At 34.3% G+C, this 19460-nt stretch overlaps 1 protein-coding gene across 9 annotated transcripts in view; it reads right to left on the reverse strand.

The window, feature by feature from the left end:
- Positions 1–4755: 4755 nt before the first annotated feature.
- Positions 4756–19460, reverse strand: part of LOC149800285 (uncharacterized) — a 45421-nt gene continuing 30716 nt past the window's right edge. For all 9 annotated transcript variants that reach the window (XM_089959882.1, XM_089959885.1, XM_089959884.1 and 6 more), the window contains 5 exons: positions 17560–17643; positions 15976–16180; positions 10870–10953; positions 7989–8078; positions 4756–7569 (listed from right to left, as the gene is read on the reverse strand). In XM_089959882.1, coding sequence (XP_089816008.1) covers positions 7246–7569; positions 7989–8078; positions 10870–10953; positions 15976–16180; positions 17560–17643 — 787 coding nt within the window. In that variant the 3' untranslated portion in view covers positions 4756–7245. The remainder of the gene's footprint in view (positions 7570–7988; positions 8079–10869; positions 10954–15975; positions 16181–17559; positions 17644–19460) is intronic.

Here is a 19460-nt window from a genome sequence, read left to right on the forward strand (position 1 = left end):
GTATGTGTGTGTGTGTGTGTGTGTTGTGTGTGTTTGTGGTTGTATGTGTGTATGTGTGCTTATATGTGTATGTGTTTGTGTATGTATGTATGTATGTATGTATGTATGTGAGAGAGAGAGAGAACAACTTTCGTTTTGCTTTACTACACTGTAATGGCTGTTGGAATAACAGTTTTTAATGCAGCATTTAGCAGTTCAACACAATATATAACTTGTAATTAGTTTTACACAAACAATTTGCCTCCTTACTGAGAAAAGTCATTCTTTCTTCCCACAGAATGAGAGTCTGACGCCATTTACGAGCATCGCCTACCAGGATGTGGTTTACCTGTGAGGTATTTCAACATAAATATGAGTTAACGATACATACGCTTAGACATACGTATCAGATAAGAGCTTATTATTATTATTATTATTATTGTGGGATATGAGAGAGTTAATATTATTGGCTGTAAAGAGGTGCTGTTAAGCATACACCTGTCAAAGTATGACTTTGTATATAGTCTGGTGAAAAGAATATATGGGAGAGAAGTAACGATAAATAAAATAATGGAAAATATTACTGATATTGGGACGGACATTAAATAATTTACTCGTAGGACGGGTTAGCAATCACAGTGTACCAAGCAGCCTGCAGACGATCTTATCTTGCAATCGTCCTATCGGATAATCTGACACACACACACACATATATATATATATATATATATATATATATATATATATATATATATATATATATATATATATATAACCTATAGCCACCTAAATTTCTCCATATAGTTTATGTGTAGATAATTTTTGAGAATTTTTTGAGAATTGTGCTGTTTGTACTAGCACAGCAATCAACATATGAGTGTTCCTGAGAAAGAGAGAGAGAGAGAGAAAGAGAGAGATTAAAGTGATGCTAAAAGAAACAGCAAAGTTACATTTATGTTGTTAGTTTTTTCAGCTTGATATATATATACTATTTTAGCACAAGGGCGAGTCAAAATGACATTGAGAGCATAAATTTATTTGCAGAAAATAAAGTGGAAATTGAAAATTACGATTTTGTTTTTAGATATATTTTTTTATACAAGACAACAAAGTTGATATATCAAATAACAGCTTTCCTAATTCAATGTCATGCATTTGTAACTTTAATTAAACCTCTGTAGAGCGTCGCCATTTGGATGTTTTTGTACCTTTTTCTCTCGTTACAACATATATTCACTAGTGTATTTAAATCACTTGAAGGTGATTTAATTAATGTGCACACAATTTAAAAATTTTCTCTATTGTTCATTTAATATATAATCATGTGTGCTTGGTTTTGTGACTGCGTCAACCAATGCACGCTCAGCAACGATGCATATGCGGGTGTACACCAACGTTTGAATAGTCCGTCATATATTCAGAGAAGGTAATGACCGATTTACAACTCAGAATGTTACTGTTCATCAAACATTGTCATGCATTTTTAATACTTGTTTAATAACTGTTCTGTAGATTAAATTAGATGTATCCATTTTGTTTGGCTTTATGGAGAAATACAATAATAGCTTCGGGCTTCATCTAGTATTTTGGTCCATTTGAAAACACCTTACATTAATTTACAAGTATAAAAGTATAAATATGTCTATTACAAAGTAAGGCCTGTGAACCCTTGCCGCCAGATACGACGCTCATTTTCTTAGACGTTACATCCCTGTAAACTAATCTACAGCCCAGTAGAGGCATGTAAAGAAACACAATATACAAGATCCACCCACTGATGTCTTATTTTACCTTCTGCAGCTACTTTTCAAAAGTCAGGAAGAACACTAAATGGAATCGCAATGGGAACAAAGAAGGCCCTTTCTTCTGCTGATGTTTCTATGCACAGTCACGAGGCTAATTATTAGCATTGGTGGAACTTACACCATACCCGTAGGTACAATTAATTGACCCTATATATATATATATATATATATATATATATATATATGAGGCTACACTGGAAGAGAAAATCTGTCAAAATTCATTTCAAAAGCAAATTACATCCATCATTCAGTAAAATTCACAGCAGAAGTCTCCAAATCATACCACGGTTTACTAGATACAACAACCACACAGGTAGAAAACGAACAATACACAGACTTCTGCTAAAAACAAGCTGATAAACACCAGTATCTTCTGCCATGCAGCTGTTATGAAAAGCTTTGCATTCGGATTATTCTGTATAGACAGTCCCATAGGGTGCGCAGAATTTTGCTCCGACGATGACACATTCTGAAAAATGTCTGAGGAGTTGTCTGAAAATTTGATGACCAGTTATGAGATAATAACCTGATGGCGGAGGCAACACAAAGGGCTAAAGATACTTCGTTATAGAAAAAAAACAACAACACCATAATCATCAAAAAACTTTGGCCAGTCGTAGAATCTTGCAGCACACTAAAGTTAATTCTCCTAAACCATCCAGTAATAAGTCTACAACAGACTTGCAAAACCTCAGACAAATGGTAAAAAGTGAAAAGCTATCGACAATCAGAAGCCAAGACCATACTGGGACATTGTGCTAGAGAACGTGTTGGTCATGTCACTGTGCTAGATATTGTGTTGGTCTCGTAACTGTACTAGACAATGTGTTGGTCTCGTCACGGTGCTAGCGAATGTGTTGGTCTCCTGATTATGCTAGAGAATATGTTGGTCTCATCAATGTACTGGAGAATGTGTTTGTCTCATCACTGTACTAGAGAATGTGTTTGTCTCGTCACTGTACTAAATAATGTGCTGGTCACATCACTGTACTAGAAAATATGTTGGTCTCCTCACTGTACTAGAGTATGGGTTGGTCTTGTCACTTTATTAGAGAATGTGTTGGTCTCTTCACTGTACTAGAGAATATGTTGGTCTTGTCACTGTACTAGATAATATGTTGGCCTCGCTGTTTGTGCTAGATATTGTGTTGGTTTCATCACTCTACTAAACAATGTGTTGGTCTTGTCACTGTGCTAGCGAAAGTGTTAGACTCCACACTACGATAAAGAATGAGTTGGTCTCCTGACTGTGCTAGAGAATATGTTGGTCTCGTCACTGTACTATAGAATGTGTTGGTCTCCTCACTTTGCTAGATAACGTGTTGGTCTCGTCACTGTACTGGATAATGTGTTGGTCTCAGCACTGTACTAGAAAATGCGTTGGTCTTGTCACAGTACTAAATGATGTGTTGGTCTCGTCAATGTACTAGATAATGTGTTGGTCTCATCACTGTACTATAGAATGGGTTGGTCTCATTTCTGTTCTAGAGAATGGGTTGGTCCATTATATGTTTACATGGTTTGCTCCGTCCTGTGAAAACATGCTAGGTTTATTGATGGTTGTTTGTTCATTTGGATCCAGTTGAAAGTAGAAACAACATAGTTCCTAAATTTGATGAGTAAACATCACTCATAAACTACAAATAAACGTTAATCTAATAAGGAAAGTGTAGACTTCTTATTCATTACAATCTAAAAGGGAAATAATTTTTCAAAAGGATATAATCTCGATAGAAAGAATATTTGAAGGCCACTGACATGCATACATTTAGTCAGAATATTTTACAGTAGCTGTTATTGATATTGATATTGTACATATTACATTTTCGTCTAAAGATGATAGAAAATGGAGAAAAGTAAAAGTATTTTAGGTTAATATTTAAGGAGCTGAAAATAACCTTATAATTCCACCTACTGCGTCATCTCGACCACAGTCGTGTGCCGTTTCATGTTTTGTTTTGAAATATTTACTCATCATCTTTATTATACTAGTTATTGTGCGAGCCAGTCGAACAAAATTAATGTTATTCATTATATCTACATATATATCCATCCGTATATCTCTATGTCTATTTCTGTATGCATATTGTGAATCGTTTATATCGTTTGTGCATTGTGCCTTCTAACACAACTAGTGGAATGTGTCATCATTTTCTATTGATCGAGTGTGCATTAAACTACGATTGCTTTATCACTTGACCCATGGAAAGCGTCATCATTTTCTATTGATTTTGCATTAAACTACGATTGCTTTATCACATGACCCATGGAACGCGTCATCATTTTCTATTGATTGTGCATTAAACTACGATTGCTTTATCACACAACCCAGGGAATGGTTCATCATTTTCTATTGACTTTGCATTAAACTACGATTGATTTATCACATGACCCATGGAATGGTTCATAATTTTCTATTGATTTTGCATTAAACTACGATTGATTTATCACACGACTCATACAATCCTTTATTAGTTTTTATCGATTGTGTATTAAACTACCATTGCTGTATCACATGGCTATAGGAATCCGTCACCAGTTTATATTGCGTATACATGATTTATATATACCTCCTGATGGGTGAACCTGGACCAGAGTTCATATCTTACCAGCGACCGTTGACAGCCTAAGCCCGGAAGACGTTATTTTATGTGAACTCTATCAATATGCCTTTTGTTGATGTACCATAGCTTCGGACGTTTGGATTCTTCTCTTTTATTTTTCTTGTAGTAGCATATGCTTACTCTTATTTAATGGTGTTAATTTTCCTAACGTTTCTTGCAATTTGCTAGATTTAAAATTTTACAACTTAGGTTTAATTATTCAATAGATATTTAGTGTTGTGCTTACATATGCAAACAATATGCATATATTCTAACTGTAGTCACATATATGCGCTTGTGGTATGATAGTGTTATGAGTCTATGCTCTTAAAATAAGTAACATGAAAGAGTGAAGACAACAAGCTTGGTAAAATTTTCAAAAATAATTTATTCCCCTAGAATACAAAGTGAAAAATAAGAGAAAAAAGAACTTACAATTTTGTGAATTAAATCCAAAAATAATCCAAAAATTAAAGACACGAGTCCTAGGAATAAAAAGTTCTGAATAAAACTCAGTTCAAATCCCGAAGAGATCAAATATTGAAGGCGATGACGTGCCTGTTGAGCCCTGTGTTGTACTTATGTGCCAACAGTTTCTTGTTGATCACATAAATATTATTCGAGCTTTGACTTCAGTATAAATTCCAATGAATATATTTATCCAAGAATTTTGTCAGAGCACTTTTGTATTTCCAGAGACAATAATGACTTGAATTCAATAATTTGAAGAAAATAGAATTCAGCCCAAACTGGACACAACATAATTGAACTTAAAGTGCCAGACATTAAAGCACAACTGGTAAAATCATGACAGTCACAAGATAATATAGTTTTCTCATTGACCTCAGGTCACAAATTAGCATTTTCTAAAAACAACATTACCTAATGGGAAATAACTTTCGAGCGTGTTTTAATGAGCCTTGTTTATTGAAAACATAATGCCCTATACAATTCACTTTGGAATCCCCAAAACCATGACCCAAATCAACATGTTTACCTGAACAATAATGTGGTCAATGAGCTCATACCCAGAGAATAATGAATCTATTATTAGTTGTTTACATCAATAAAATAAAAAAAGTAAATCAGGTCAAACAGAACTGAACTCAATTTTGGACAAGGGCAAGTCCAGCAAACATTGTTACATTACAATAACATGTAAAGGAATAAAAAATAAAACTAACAGACAAACAATTTAATTAAATATACATAATAATAGTAAATATTATAAAGCTTTCGTTTGTTTCATAAAGTGCCACAGACCTGACTAATACCAAGTATTTTCAAATTGTGTTATGCATTGGTAGATATTTCTTCAAATTTGTTGTGACCTATATTTCTACAACTTGAACTTGACAGGCTATTAAACTGTAAGGCTGAAAATTGAACTTCATGTACTATGATTATTTTGAGGAGGGGGGAGGGGCTACAATGTTTATAAAGTAATAAACAACCTACGAGTTTCTAATGCAAGTTAATGTGCATAGGAAGAAATATAAAATGAGATAAGGATTACCTTTCAAAGATCATATATTATGTTTTAAATAACATAATTGATGATATAGATTGAATTTAAATAGTTTCAAAAGACTTTCTATGGGACAGTGTTATCACAAGTTGTCGTCCTTGCTGGTGTACTGAACTCATGCTTATGTTTATAATCTACATTCCAAATATAGCCAAGATTAAATTCACTTTTTTATCGTAAATATTCATTCCAGGACAGAACTTTATTAGCGTGCCAAAAATTCACTTGTAAAAAGTTTATTGTTACAAGTATGTCTATTGACATTTTTAGCCAAATGAAACTACCATAGTAAAAGCCGTACCTTATCACCTTTCACTGTTGCGAGAAAATAAATTAGTACTGCACCTCTATGTCAATAATAGCTTCTTAATTGGATTTCGGTACATTTGCATCTTTAAAATTAATATAATCCCGTGCATTGACGCAGAAGTAATAAATAAACTTGCAGTGGGCATCGACAGCTGGCAAATAGCAAATTCATCCTCTCTTGGAATCATCTAACTCAAAAGAGTACAACATTCATAAGGCTCTTCTGAGATCTTGACTTCGAGCGCTTGTCTGAAGTCATTCTTTAAGAAGCAATCACACGTATGCCAGGTACAAGATGGACAAATTTCAATTGCTCGAGTTCTGAGTTCTGTTCGTATTTCAGGTTAAAGACGAAGTAAGTAAGAGAACACAAGATAGATTTTTTCTTATTACATGTGTTCACATTAGCGCATAGTCAGTCATTGCAAGTGAATATGTAATTATATAAAGAAAGTTTTATATCAGAATTTGGTTTAAATACCGTGAATACAATAATATGGTTAAATACAGAAAAAAATTAATTTGATTGAATGCCGTGAATTTCTAATAGTTTTATAATTAAGAAATATAAGTAGCATATTAAGAGAGGGACATAAAGACCAGATATGTCGACTAAAAGACCGGATATGTTGTTTAAAAGAGCAGATATGTCGAATAAAAGACCGGATATGTTGTTTAAAAGACCGGATATGTGGATCAAAAAACTTTTTTAAGACGAAATCAAATGATATATGATCGTTAGCAAAACGTACTAAAATCTACCAAAACTTTGTCACTTTCAACTAACTTGGTTAATAACCGGAATGGACTTAGCAGCACCATGGTAGGATTACTGTTCTGCCGAACATTACCTTTGATATGCATCATTTGTCGAAAAGAAACTGAGAAACTATCACATAGAAATGTTCTATTATATTTGTATATTGGATGGTAAATTTTTTAACATGGAAAAAGACCCCACATTCTTTGGACCTTACAAAATGAACAAAGCACAATGACACTTTATACTAGGAGTCAAATATCAGTCGTCTGCGCTTATTTTATCTTTTAACTTTGAACCCTGTGCGACACCTTTGGAAAGCATTGGTCCCCCTCGGTAGAGATAGAGGACAGGCCAAACAACGAACTCCTCATATGGTCCTTGTTTCGTATATTCCCTGTACTTGCTGGAGTCAAATTTCTTGCATGGACTCTGGTCTCCCTCCATAAACAGTTGCGGATCCTGGACAGACATGTACCAACACACATCTGTACATTTGTCAATATATCTTTTCACATTTCCAGACTCCATACAACTTTCTAAAGATTTCCATGGCAGCCATTTCTTTAGATGGCTATGCACGTGCTGCGAAGTGAAATCAATTTCAATTTATGTGTATAATAAATGGTCAATACTTTATGGTGCAAATCAATTTAACACACCACTTTAAAGTTAACATTGTTATACATATTTTACATTAGGTGATTGGTTACAATAACTGTAATTCAACAAAGATATATCAACTGCATTTGGTCACATGTTCAAAAGTGATCAATTTAACTTTCCTCTACATTGCCTACATCAAAATTATCAATATAACTTTATGTGACATAAGATAGAACCTCCTTTCACTTTAACATAAGACAGAACATCTTACTACTTTAACAGAGGCATACCCTCTCACCAATTTGACATACAAAACCTCTCACCACTTTGACACAGACATAACCTCTCACCACTTTGACACAGACAAAACCTCTCACCAATTTGACGGAATCTCTTACCACTTTAACATCTTTAAGATATTTGGGTGCAGTTGATTTTATTTCGTCTTTAATTGTTTTGAATAGTTCTGGATGTACTTTGTTCTCATCCTGAAATGATAAAGATAATTGCTCATTACCAGATCAATAAAGATTATTGCTCATTACCAGATCAATAAAGATAATTGTCAATTGCCTGATCAGTAAAGCTTATTTGCTCACTACCAGATCAATAAAGATAATAAAATCAATTGTTCATTGCCTGATCAATAAAGATGATTGCTCATTACAAGATCAATAATGATAAATGCTCATTACCAGATCAATAAATATAATTGCTCATTACCAGATCAATATAGTTGCTCATTACCTGATCAATAAAGAGTACTGCTCACTGCCAAATCATGAAATATTATTGCTCATCACCTGATCAATAAAGATTATTGCTCGTTACAAGATCAATAAAGATTGGTGCCCATTACCAGATCATGAAAGATTATTGCCCATTAACTGATCAATAAAGTTTATTGCTCATTACCTTATCAATAAAAATAATTGATCATTACCTTATCAATAAAGATAATTGCTCATTACCTGATCAATAAAGATAATTGCTCATTACCTGATCAATAAAGATAATTGCTCATTACCTGAGCAATAAAAATAATTGCTCATTACCTGATCAATAAAGATAATTGCTCATTACCTGATCAATAAAGATAATTACTCATTACCTGATCAATAAAGATAATTGCTCATTACCTGAGCAATAAAAATAATTGCTCATTACCTGATCAATAAATATAATTGCTCATTACCTGATCAACAGCATAGACTAATGTTAAAAAAAGATGCCTACAAGCAATCTTCAGAAAAAACCAATATTGAGACATTCTTTAGTAAGCTGTATTCTTAAAAACAATATTTAAACAACCTTAAAATAGGCAGCCAATGATAAACACGAACATGCAAGAGAATAGATTTGCATTATCTAAACCAACTATTGCAGAAGCTTTCAAATACCGTACGAATTTATCAATAGCTGAATATGTTTAATGCAAACCAATTTTATGTGTGTTTATATGATCCCATCTGCCCACTTGCCACTATAAGAACACAGTTTACACCTGTGTGTGTATATATATATATATATATATATATATATATATATATATATATATATATATATATATATCAATCAGGCGTTGTTATTTAAGAGGCTATAATTGAGTCACTACAGCACATTTCCAGTATCAGTGATTATAACAGTACTTAGAAAGAATCATTACATCCCATTTACCAGTATTGGTGATCATAATGAACAACAATTTTAAAGTGTTGGCATAAAGCCATTTCATATACTAATAGTACTTGTATATAAAACTGGGATCTGCCCATGATGCATTAACACGCATATGCAAACAATAGTTCAATGGTATGCTATTGATTTTATAGCCTAATAATCAATTTTAGCAGATCAATCATTAATGACGTAAGAAAATAACGATAAAGATATTAACAATATTTGTTTTCTAATTAAATGTTAAATGGTACACAATTTCATCGCAGTCTTTTCTGCTATCCCGTTAATACTACTACTACTACTAATAATAATAATAATAATTAAAATTCAGTAAATGCCAAGTCTGATGGAAAACTATGCAAGAGGTATACAAGAAACGATAAGTAATTTCTAACATAGATATATCAACGCCTCTCCATCATCCCATCAATAGGCAAACAATACAACACGGTCTCCTTTCAAAACAATTCTGGATACTAGTTTTCTAGAGCTTCAAATACAAAAAGGTAATATCCGTTATAAAAGTCATGAAAACATGGTGCATGGTTATTGGTAAATATGGGCATATTTGCTTGATGGTCGCTGCAGTCTTATCATAAGTGCATGACAAAGTGAAATGAAAAGATTATGGAATATTCTGCACCCAGTTCTGATTAAGAGGAGGCAAAAACTCTATTAAAATACTAAGGTAATACAGGAACAGATCTATATGCATATCTACAGATGCATAATTGGCCCCAAGTATGACGGTAATCCATCAGAAAGTGCAAGACTGTACATGTTAATAAAATTCAGTTAGAGATATCACACAACTCAAACTTTTGTTTTACGAAAGGATGATACCTGTGTAAAATTCTGCACCAGGCTCAACATAAATTAATACACGCACATCTACTTGCATTTAAAAGATTGCCGAATAATTTTTTTATTTTATAAAGCGGAGTTTTAAGTCTAATTAAACATTTTTATGGTGTGCATACATAACCAATGCGTTTTGTTTATAACTATAATAATATCACACGTTTGTACAATATAGGTGGCAGGTGACCTTTAAACAAACTGTAAGTCGTAAAGGGCAATAACTCCAATACAAATTGCACGAGAATAGTAATTTGTCAATATGTGTGACTTCAGAATAATTACCATACTATGTGTTAAGTATTTCAAGCAACCATAAAGGAAACTGTGAGACAAGTTGAGGTTATGATATTGGGATTGTGTCAGGCACTGCTTACAGACACTAGTAAAAAGGGACCATAACTCCAATAAATATCATGGCATCAAAGTGATTTGTCAGTATGAGCAGTTTCATATGGTAACCATATCGTGTATTAAGCTTCCTGTGCTGGCACTCCAAAAAAGCGAGGCAAGTTGTTTTCTGAGGATTATATATATATATATATATATATATATATATATATATATATATATATATATATATATATATATATATATTCACTCTTTCAAATGCGTGTATTTTGCAACGTTTTAATTATATCGTATCTCGGTAATAAATGAATGCTGAAATGATGAATGAAATTAATTTTTTTAAAAATTAATAAAGAAATGCGGATTTATCCCAAGTGATTAGAAACTTACAGATGGCTCGGCCGGAAGCACAAATTGCCTTTGTATTTCGTTCAGCTTTGAGGCCGACAAACTGCTGCACACTGAATTAATTTCCTGAAAGTTGGAAAAATTATCTTCTTATTTCGATACCTGATTGTTTTATTTTGAAAACCATAACTCCATCAATTTATCTGTCTGTTTTACCTTCATAGTTTACCTGAAGACGTATAATTACTGCATTGTATTCAAATAGACTAATGTATTCACAGACTGACGTCACTGTTGTTTTTATTTATCATTTTCATTTTGAATGCAAACATGTTTTTCTTTCTTAAGAGGACGATTTGCATAATTAATCAGGTAATCAACATACGTTGTGTAAAGAAGCAGATACTATTTGGTTTAAATAGTTGATACATTGTACTTCCGGATTAGTAACTCAACACTGAAAGCGTTCTAAATCATTGGATGACAGCCATTTTGCATGATAAAGTTGTTACATTTTGTTTCAGGATTTGTACAAAAATGCTGAAAGTGTTCAAAATCCTTGGATGAGTATACTTCTTTCTATGATATATATATATATATATATATATATATATATATATATATATATATATATATATATATATATATATATATTTATATGTATATATAGTTGACATTTAAAATAACAAATAGGAACTGGCGTTAACAGATGAGATGATTAAAATTAACTATTAATTCATGATTTTCGAGTATTTGCATAATGGACAAAATGCATGAAGCAGTACTTAGCATTCTTTCAGCGAATATGTAACCTTAATTTTATGTATACCAATTGTTGAAACGGCCACGATACGCGTTATGGGCAAACAAAAAGTTGCATGAGCTGACTCGGTACTCTGAAAGTAATGAATTGGCTCGAAACATAGAACGTGCAGCCATGATAACAACTAGCTTGGTCTTTTATCTGTATAATGCAGGCAATATGTGTGTTATCTTAATAATTAGGTATGGGAAAAGTACATTAGACGGAACGGAATGTATACATTTGTAGACATGCCTTTCAATATCGATTGAAATTAAGTCATTCCAGGTAATAAAATATGTTCATATGCTAATGTTCAAGATGGCCGCTATCGCTTAACCGGCCTGAAGCAGCTGTTCCGTTTTGTGTCCCATTTTCATGATATATGTGCTGTTGCCTGTCTTCGTCTACGTTATTGTGTTCATCATGTATTGGCTGTTCAGTTTGTATGTGTTTCTTCACCTCCTTGTTTTGGAAACAAGAAGAATTAGACTTTTTCACAGCTGTCTTGCTCCACTGCTACAACTTCCGTTGTTGTTGAACAAACCGCCATCACGTGATACTCGCCAGTCAACCCATTTATGCTATGATGGACCATCATTAATTGCGTTAAATGACCACTCCTTGGCTCTCCACACTACATAGTGCTCTAGACTAAATGAACTTGGACTAGATTCATCATTACTTAAATGTAAAAAGAAGCGAAAAAAGAAATGTTGTTTAAAAGCTGGCCGGCGTAGAACAGGAAGAAGAATTCCAGTTATCTCCCTTATGCCCTTTCCGGCTCAACAATTTAAAAATTTGACCGTTAATTTAGATAACCTCATTCAAATCCCTATTAAATTGTCAATCTTTGTGTCAACTATTCGAGAGATACCTCTGCATATTGCATTATTCAATGCCCAATCAGTAGGACCACTGGAAAAGTGCACAGAAATAGTTAATTTTATCAATGACCAGAATATCGACGTCTTTTTCCTGACCGAAACATAGCTAAAAACTCAGGTGATTAGCCCAAGTGCATAAATCTAACACACACTGGTCACTCCATTAAGTCGTTCCCCCGCCACTCTCGTGGAACTGGAAGTGCTTTCATCACAAAGAACTCCATCATCAAACGTCTTAACCACACCCCAACATTCAATATCGACCACACATCGTTTGAACTAGTCCAAACCACACTCACACTGGAGCAAAGGTCAATCCATTTCCTCTGCCTATACCGCCCTCATCCTAGTAGAAAAAACAAGCTTACAGAATCTTTCTTTTTGGAGCAGTTTCCGAATCTCCTGGAGTATGGAAATTCGAAAGGTGGCAACCTGATTAATTTTGGAGATTTCAACTTTCACTTTGACTGTCCCAGAAACCCAAACACATCAAAACTCCTAGATTCCATTAATGTTTTCAACCTCAAACAGTCAGTCAACCAACCCACCCATAAACATAGCCACATTTTAGACTGGATTTGTCATAGACCTGATGATAACATTCTACGGTCCTCCCCGGTATCCCACGAACTTGCATCAGATCACCTCTGCATTATATGCCATCTTGATGTATCAGTCCCTAACCCTCCGCCTTTATCTGCTACTAAAAGAAACCTCCGTATGATAAATAGAACCAAACTAATGCACGACATCCAAGCAAACCTAACAACTTGCTTACCTCCTACAGCAGAACAACATGATAACTGCCTGCGTTCATAGCTCGACAAACATGCCGCAGCTACCAAGTGCAGAGTATCAATTCAAAAGTGTTCTCCATGGTATAGCAGTGTTAAGGACCAGCTTCACACTGTTAAAAGCTGAGAGGCTTTGGCTTTCCATCACACTTGGTATTCATAAGCAAATCTATGAAGCTGCTAAGAAGAATGTCATAAATATAGTCCATGCAGTGAAATCAGTTCACTACAGTATTAAGATCATCAAAAGCTCCAGCTGCAAAGAGCTCTTCGAGATTACTAACAAGTAAATGTCAAGGAACAAATGTACACCACTTGCAACTACCTTCTCTCCAGTCAAACTTCTGGACATGTTTGCAAATTTCTTCCGTGACAAAGTATAAACCATTAGAGATAAGCTTGACACCACAATTTCAATTAACTCGTCATCACCATACAGTTGGGATACATAATTTCAGTGGCAACATTAGCAACATTTGAACCTGTCTCTATGGATTTCATACGTACAATCCTGATGAAGAGTGCACCAAAGTCATGTGAACTTGATCCAATTCCAACATCACTGCTGCTTGAGTGCTTAGATCCAGTATGGCCTTCACTAACTGTTATTATTAATACCTCTCTCTCATCCGGGGAATTCCCATCATTTTTCAAAACTGCCATTGTAAAGTCTCTGCTGAAGAAACCAACACTAGACCATAACGATTTAAAGAACTTACCGCCCAGTTTCTAATCTCCCATTCATATCGAAAATATTAGAAAAGGTTGTTCTATCCCAGCTTGTATCTCATCTGAATTCAAATAGTCTTATTAGCAATGTACAATCTGCATATCGCCCTTGCCACAATACTCAAACTACTCTTCTAAAAGTTGTTAATGACATTCTCTTGGCTTTGGATAGCGGAAAGATTACAGCTCTCACCCTCGTTGATTTGTCTGCAGCATTTGACACAATAGACCATGATATATTACTTCACCGTCTCCAGCATGTATTTAGCATTCATGATACAGCCTTACTGTGGTTCAAGTCCTACTTGGTCAACAGGACACAAATTGTATCTGCAAATGGAATACAATCCAGCCCAGTTAATCTATGTTGTTGTGTTCCACAAGGGTCTGTTCTTGGAACTGTTCTCTTCATTATATACACTCAAGTGTCATAGATCATCATCCAGTGTCTCACCAATTGTACGCTGATGACACCCAAATATACAAATCTAGCCACCCAACTGAAGTTGATGCTACCATCCAAGGTGTAGAGAGGTGCATTTCTGATGTGAAATCATGGATGACATGTAACAAGCTGCAGATGAATGATGATAAAACTGAGGCCACTCTGATCACAAAACAAAGACTTTCTCATTCATATCCTTTACCACAAACAATAAATATCAGCAACATCAACATTAAATTCACACAGTCAGTATGAAACTTAGGTGTTACTCTGGACAGTACACTCACATTGCACCAACATGTCATGAACATATGCAAGGCTGCATATATTGAGCTGAGATGCATCAGCTCCATTCGCAATATCTTTCAGTTGATGCCACTAAAACACTTGTGTGTTCATTAGTACTTTCAAGACTGGACTATTGTAACTCAAATATGTCTGGTTCATCTCAATATCTACTCCAGAAACTTCAAAATGTTCAAAACAGAGCTGCTCGGATCATATTTAGAGTACTACGATCAGAGCACACCTCCCCGCTGCTCTGTACCCTACACTGGCTATCCATTCGATCCAGAATCAAACACAAAATTTGTTCTCTGCACTACGTTTCACGGATGGACTCTAGTCCAACATACCTATCTGACATCACACATGTGTACACACCAGCAAGATACTTACGCTCCTCTTCTGACAATCGTATACTCATTATTCCCACTATGAAAACGAAGTCATATGGACATCATTCTTTTGCATACCAGGGCCCAGCAATGTGGAATGAATTGCCCACTGAACTTAGACACAAAGACACAGTGATCCCGTTCAAGTGTGCTCTTAAAACTCACTTATTTCGACTGCAAGAACAAACTTAAAGACCTAATAATGTTTCCTACCTTAAATATTTCAGCATGTTTTTTTATGTTTCCTAATTTCATTGTGTTTGTTTTTTGTAATCATATCATTATATATTTTTTTATGTTATAGGTGTTGTCTAATGTTGTAAACCGCTTAGAGCTTCTAAAGATTAGTCACTATGCAAAGTCCTCATCATTATTATTTTTATTATTATTATTGTTCTTATTATTATTATTATGTTTCATTTAAACGATAATACCATTTGTTTTTAATAATATATTGGCCTGGTTGTTTATGTTTGTGATTGTTCGCAGAGAAACCAGGCACGCACCTTCATTTACATTCGGTCAAAGTCTGAACAAAATACTAATATTTTTTAACATTACAACGTTGATACAACTTATTTCATAACCAAGTAATTAACATAAAGCTCTCAACTTTTATTAAGGATTGAACAGTAGGTTTGAAAATGATGTTTTACGAATAAATAGTTATATTCCTATCTCTTTAAAACTAAGATTATTTTGTCTAGTTTCTAATATGTCCACATTACATGCCAGGCAAGTAGCAGCCGCTTAATATCTAATACATATTCGTCGCAGTAAAAAAATTATATACATATTTTGGATAAGAACATACAAGCAAAAAGCGCAGCAGGTAGGATATAATTTCCTTGTCTTCTTTGTCACCCGATATCTTCTGAAGTTCATCGAAGGCATCTGTCCATTCGTTGTCGTAAAGCTCAGAAAACTGTTCACAGAGCTTGGTTGGTCTGTGTGGATCACTCAGGTCAGCAATATTTGGATTGTTGTCTCTGAGCATATTGGATGCCAGAGAACTCAGTCTGAGAAACAAATAAATACTATTGCATGAACCATTCATGTGACTGAAAAAATCGTACCTTTTGCATAAATCCTGGTATAAGACCGATACATATCATCCTACTAAACATAAGGAAAGACTCGGTCTCTTCGATGGAAATGAATAGATTGGGGACTAATTTTGAATAATACAGAATACAACCCAATAGGTAATAGTAATAATCTATAATCTTAAAGAAACTATCTTTTCCCGCTTCATATCTCCTCCGCACCCCGACCCCCAACCGGATTTAAAAGAATCATAGTAATAATCTATAATCTTAAAGAAAATAGCTTTTCCTGCTTCATATCTCCTCCGCACCCCCCACCCCCAACTGGATTTAAAAGAATCAATGTATAATTTTGTGCATCATTAAAATAACAGGAGAGTTTTCATAAATTAAAGGCCATACTTAAAATTGTATCAATTCTTTCAGCTACAGATTTCAAACTAATGGTTTAAGATGTCTATTGGTGCAAGTGTTGGATGGGTTGGTGGCGTATTGATTCAGGAAGATAAAAATGGCATGGACAATCCAGTGTGATACTTCTCTGAGAAATTAAATAGCACCAGATAAATTATTCCACTACTGAGAGGGAGTATTTTGCTTTAATTTTGCCTTTACAACACTGGATTGTATATTAATTCAGCTCCTTCTCCGATTAATGTATTCACTGATGACAACCCCCTTACTTTCATCAACACAATGAAAATTAAAAATCAGAGACTGTTTAGGTGCAGTTTGATGTTGCAAGAACACAACATCAATATTTGGCACATCAACGGAAAATAGAATTTTATCACAGGTGCTCTTTCACGTGTATGGGAGTTTTATATTGCATTATATTGCATGCATATTTATACATTCATTATATAACTTCCTGTCTAATTGCATTATTATCACTTATGTGTTTGATTAATATGGAAAAAGAAAGCTTTATTACATACATCTTTATTTTCCTTACGAGGGGAAGTGTTATGTATATCTATATATTTTGCAACTCCTGGTATGTGATTTTATCTATTTTGTTTAATTTTTATTCATGGTATTGTTACAGCGCCAACTAGAGCAATGTATCTTCAAGAGAAGAGAGTCTTCACTGACCTTTCTTTCATTTTCAAGCTGCGCAGTTATTAGGACAATCCTGATTTGGGCAAATTGCATTCTAAAACTTATGAAAGTGTATAACTGTAGCGAAAATTTAGTTAAAGTAATTATCAAATGCAAGACAACACCAAATACCAAACACCATAGATCAAATCATTCGTTGTATAACAATTACCAAATTATATTATTCTGAACATATCTAGCTGATGTTAATGTAACAATTATAATGTAATAGATTCTTTAGCACGATATACCTGATAAGGGTTTCCTCTTTTATCTTCCTTTCATTTTCAAGCTGTTTGGACAACTGGTCATTCTTGGCGTTAGCAGACTGCAGGCTGAAAATAAATAAAATGCATACATAAATGCGAAAACACCGTTGAGCTAGTACAGTCTGTTGAAACTAAATATAGAATATTAATCGAACTTCTTTTGCAAGAAGTAATTTTCTCTCGTTTCATTTAAAGGTTGAACAAGTGTCAATGTTTTCTCCTACAATTGAAGTCTTTGTTATCAATATAGATGAGTCCGTTTTTAGATTTGTACCTTTCACTAGTAAGTCATCTCGAATGAATCCTTCAGACATTAAGAAAGCTTTCATTGTTTTGATTGGCGGCATGACTATCATTAAGAAAGCTTTCATTGTTTTGATTGGCGGTATGACTATCATTAAGAAAGCTTCATTGTTTTGATTGGCGGCATGACTATATTAAGAAAACTTTCATTGTTTTGATTAGCGGCATGACTATCATTAAGAAAGCTTTCATTGTTTTGATTGGCGGTATGACTATCAGCTAAACCTGATATGATGATTGCTAGGGATAAGGTGACGGTCTTAAATCAGTTAATCTACTGTAGTGTCGGAGCGACATTCAGCACTCTGTAAACTAAGCGCAATGTCTTAACGTAGTAGAAGCAATTTAATATTAATTCCAGCATATAGAAATTGAAAACTAAACAAAATAAAGCTTTGTTACGTGTTAGATTTATATCCACTTTATCTTGAATTTTCCAAACACGTCATCCAATGCTTTTTATCCAGTATCTGCATTTCTAGCTTTTGTCCTGCCGTTTCTAACAAAAGAGCATATTAATACACACTGATGGTGTTACAGCGCCATCAGTTGCAAAGTATCTGCAGGAGAAGAGACTTTTTCACTGATTTTCCTTTCATTTTCAAGCTGTGCAGTCTTTTGGACAATCTTGGATTGGGCAAGTTGTATGCCATAGGTATGAACGGTGGGGAGAAATTATACAATCACAATCTAAATCGAAAATACAAGGGAAACACATTACTGAACAGCATCAATCTGATCATTAGTTTTATATCAAATATGGGATCTTTGTGCTTCGAGAACCACTTAGCTGTATGTACCGTAACAATTACAGATAATTACAGGTGGCTTTTTTAGGTATGCGCCAATGTGTGTGTGTGTGTGTGTTTGTGTGTGTGTGTGTGTGTGTCACACAAATGCATCAAATTAACAGTTTGGACGAAATATGTTGCCAAGAGTGAAAATAGGTTACACTCACCGAGCTATATTGAAGTTAGGATTTTAAGGGAATACATGTGCGTTTGGGCCAGTGAATGGCAGATTCGAAGTGCCGGGAAAGGGTGCGTAACGCAATATACATCGCCGAGCATTTTGGTCAGTGTAGGGTAAATTGGAAGTGTGGGAGTACACGTCTCAATAAGGAACCAACTGACCATCTGAGCATTTTGGCCGGTGGAGGGAAGATTCGAGATATAAGCATGGAATCATAGAATTTGAAAAGTGAATAGTGTTCATTTATGGCCACGTTTGGCTGTTATATACATATATATAGGTGACTACTGGATAATAAACTGTATATTCGTGATAATCAGACCAGGATTGAAGTGAAGTATCTGACTTTGGTGAGTTCCTAATGTAGTGGAATGACTGAACTTTACAGTTAAATGAGAGCTAGATAGCAAGACTTGAATCAGTTTGTGTTTATCTAATTTTAATTACCATTTTATCGTCACAAGAGTTGGTTTTAGGTGGAATGTATCAGCACATGGATTATTAGTGTTATATATAAAAAATTTAACATTATGCTTGTATGTCTCATAGTGTGTCTTCGTCTTCTGAGCAATTATCGCCTATCTTAAACATTGACCATCCCCTATCTT

The sequence above is a fragment of the Sinohyriopsis cumingii genome, chromosome 5 (assembly GCF_028554795.1).
Source record: "Sinohyriopsis cumingii isolate HCF-2022 chromosome 5, ASM2855479v2, whole genome shotgun sequence".
In the NCBI taxonomy this organism is placed as follows: Eukaryota; Metazoa; Mollusca; class Bivalvia; order Unionida; family Unionidae; genus Sinohyriopsis; species Sinohyriopsis cumingii.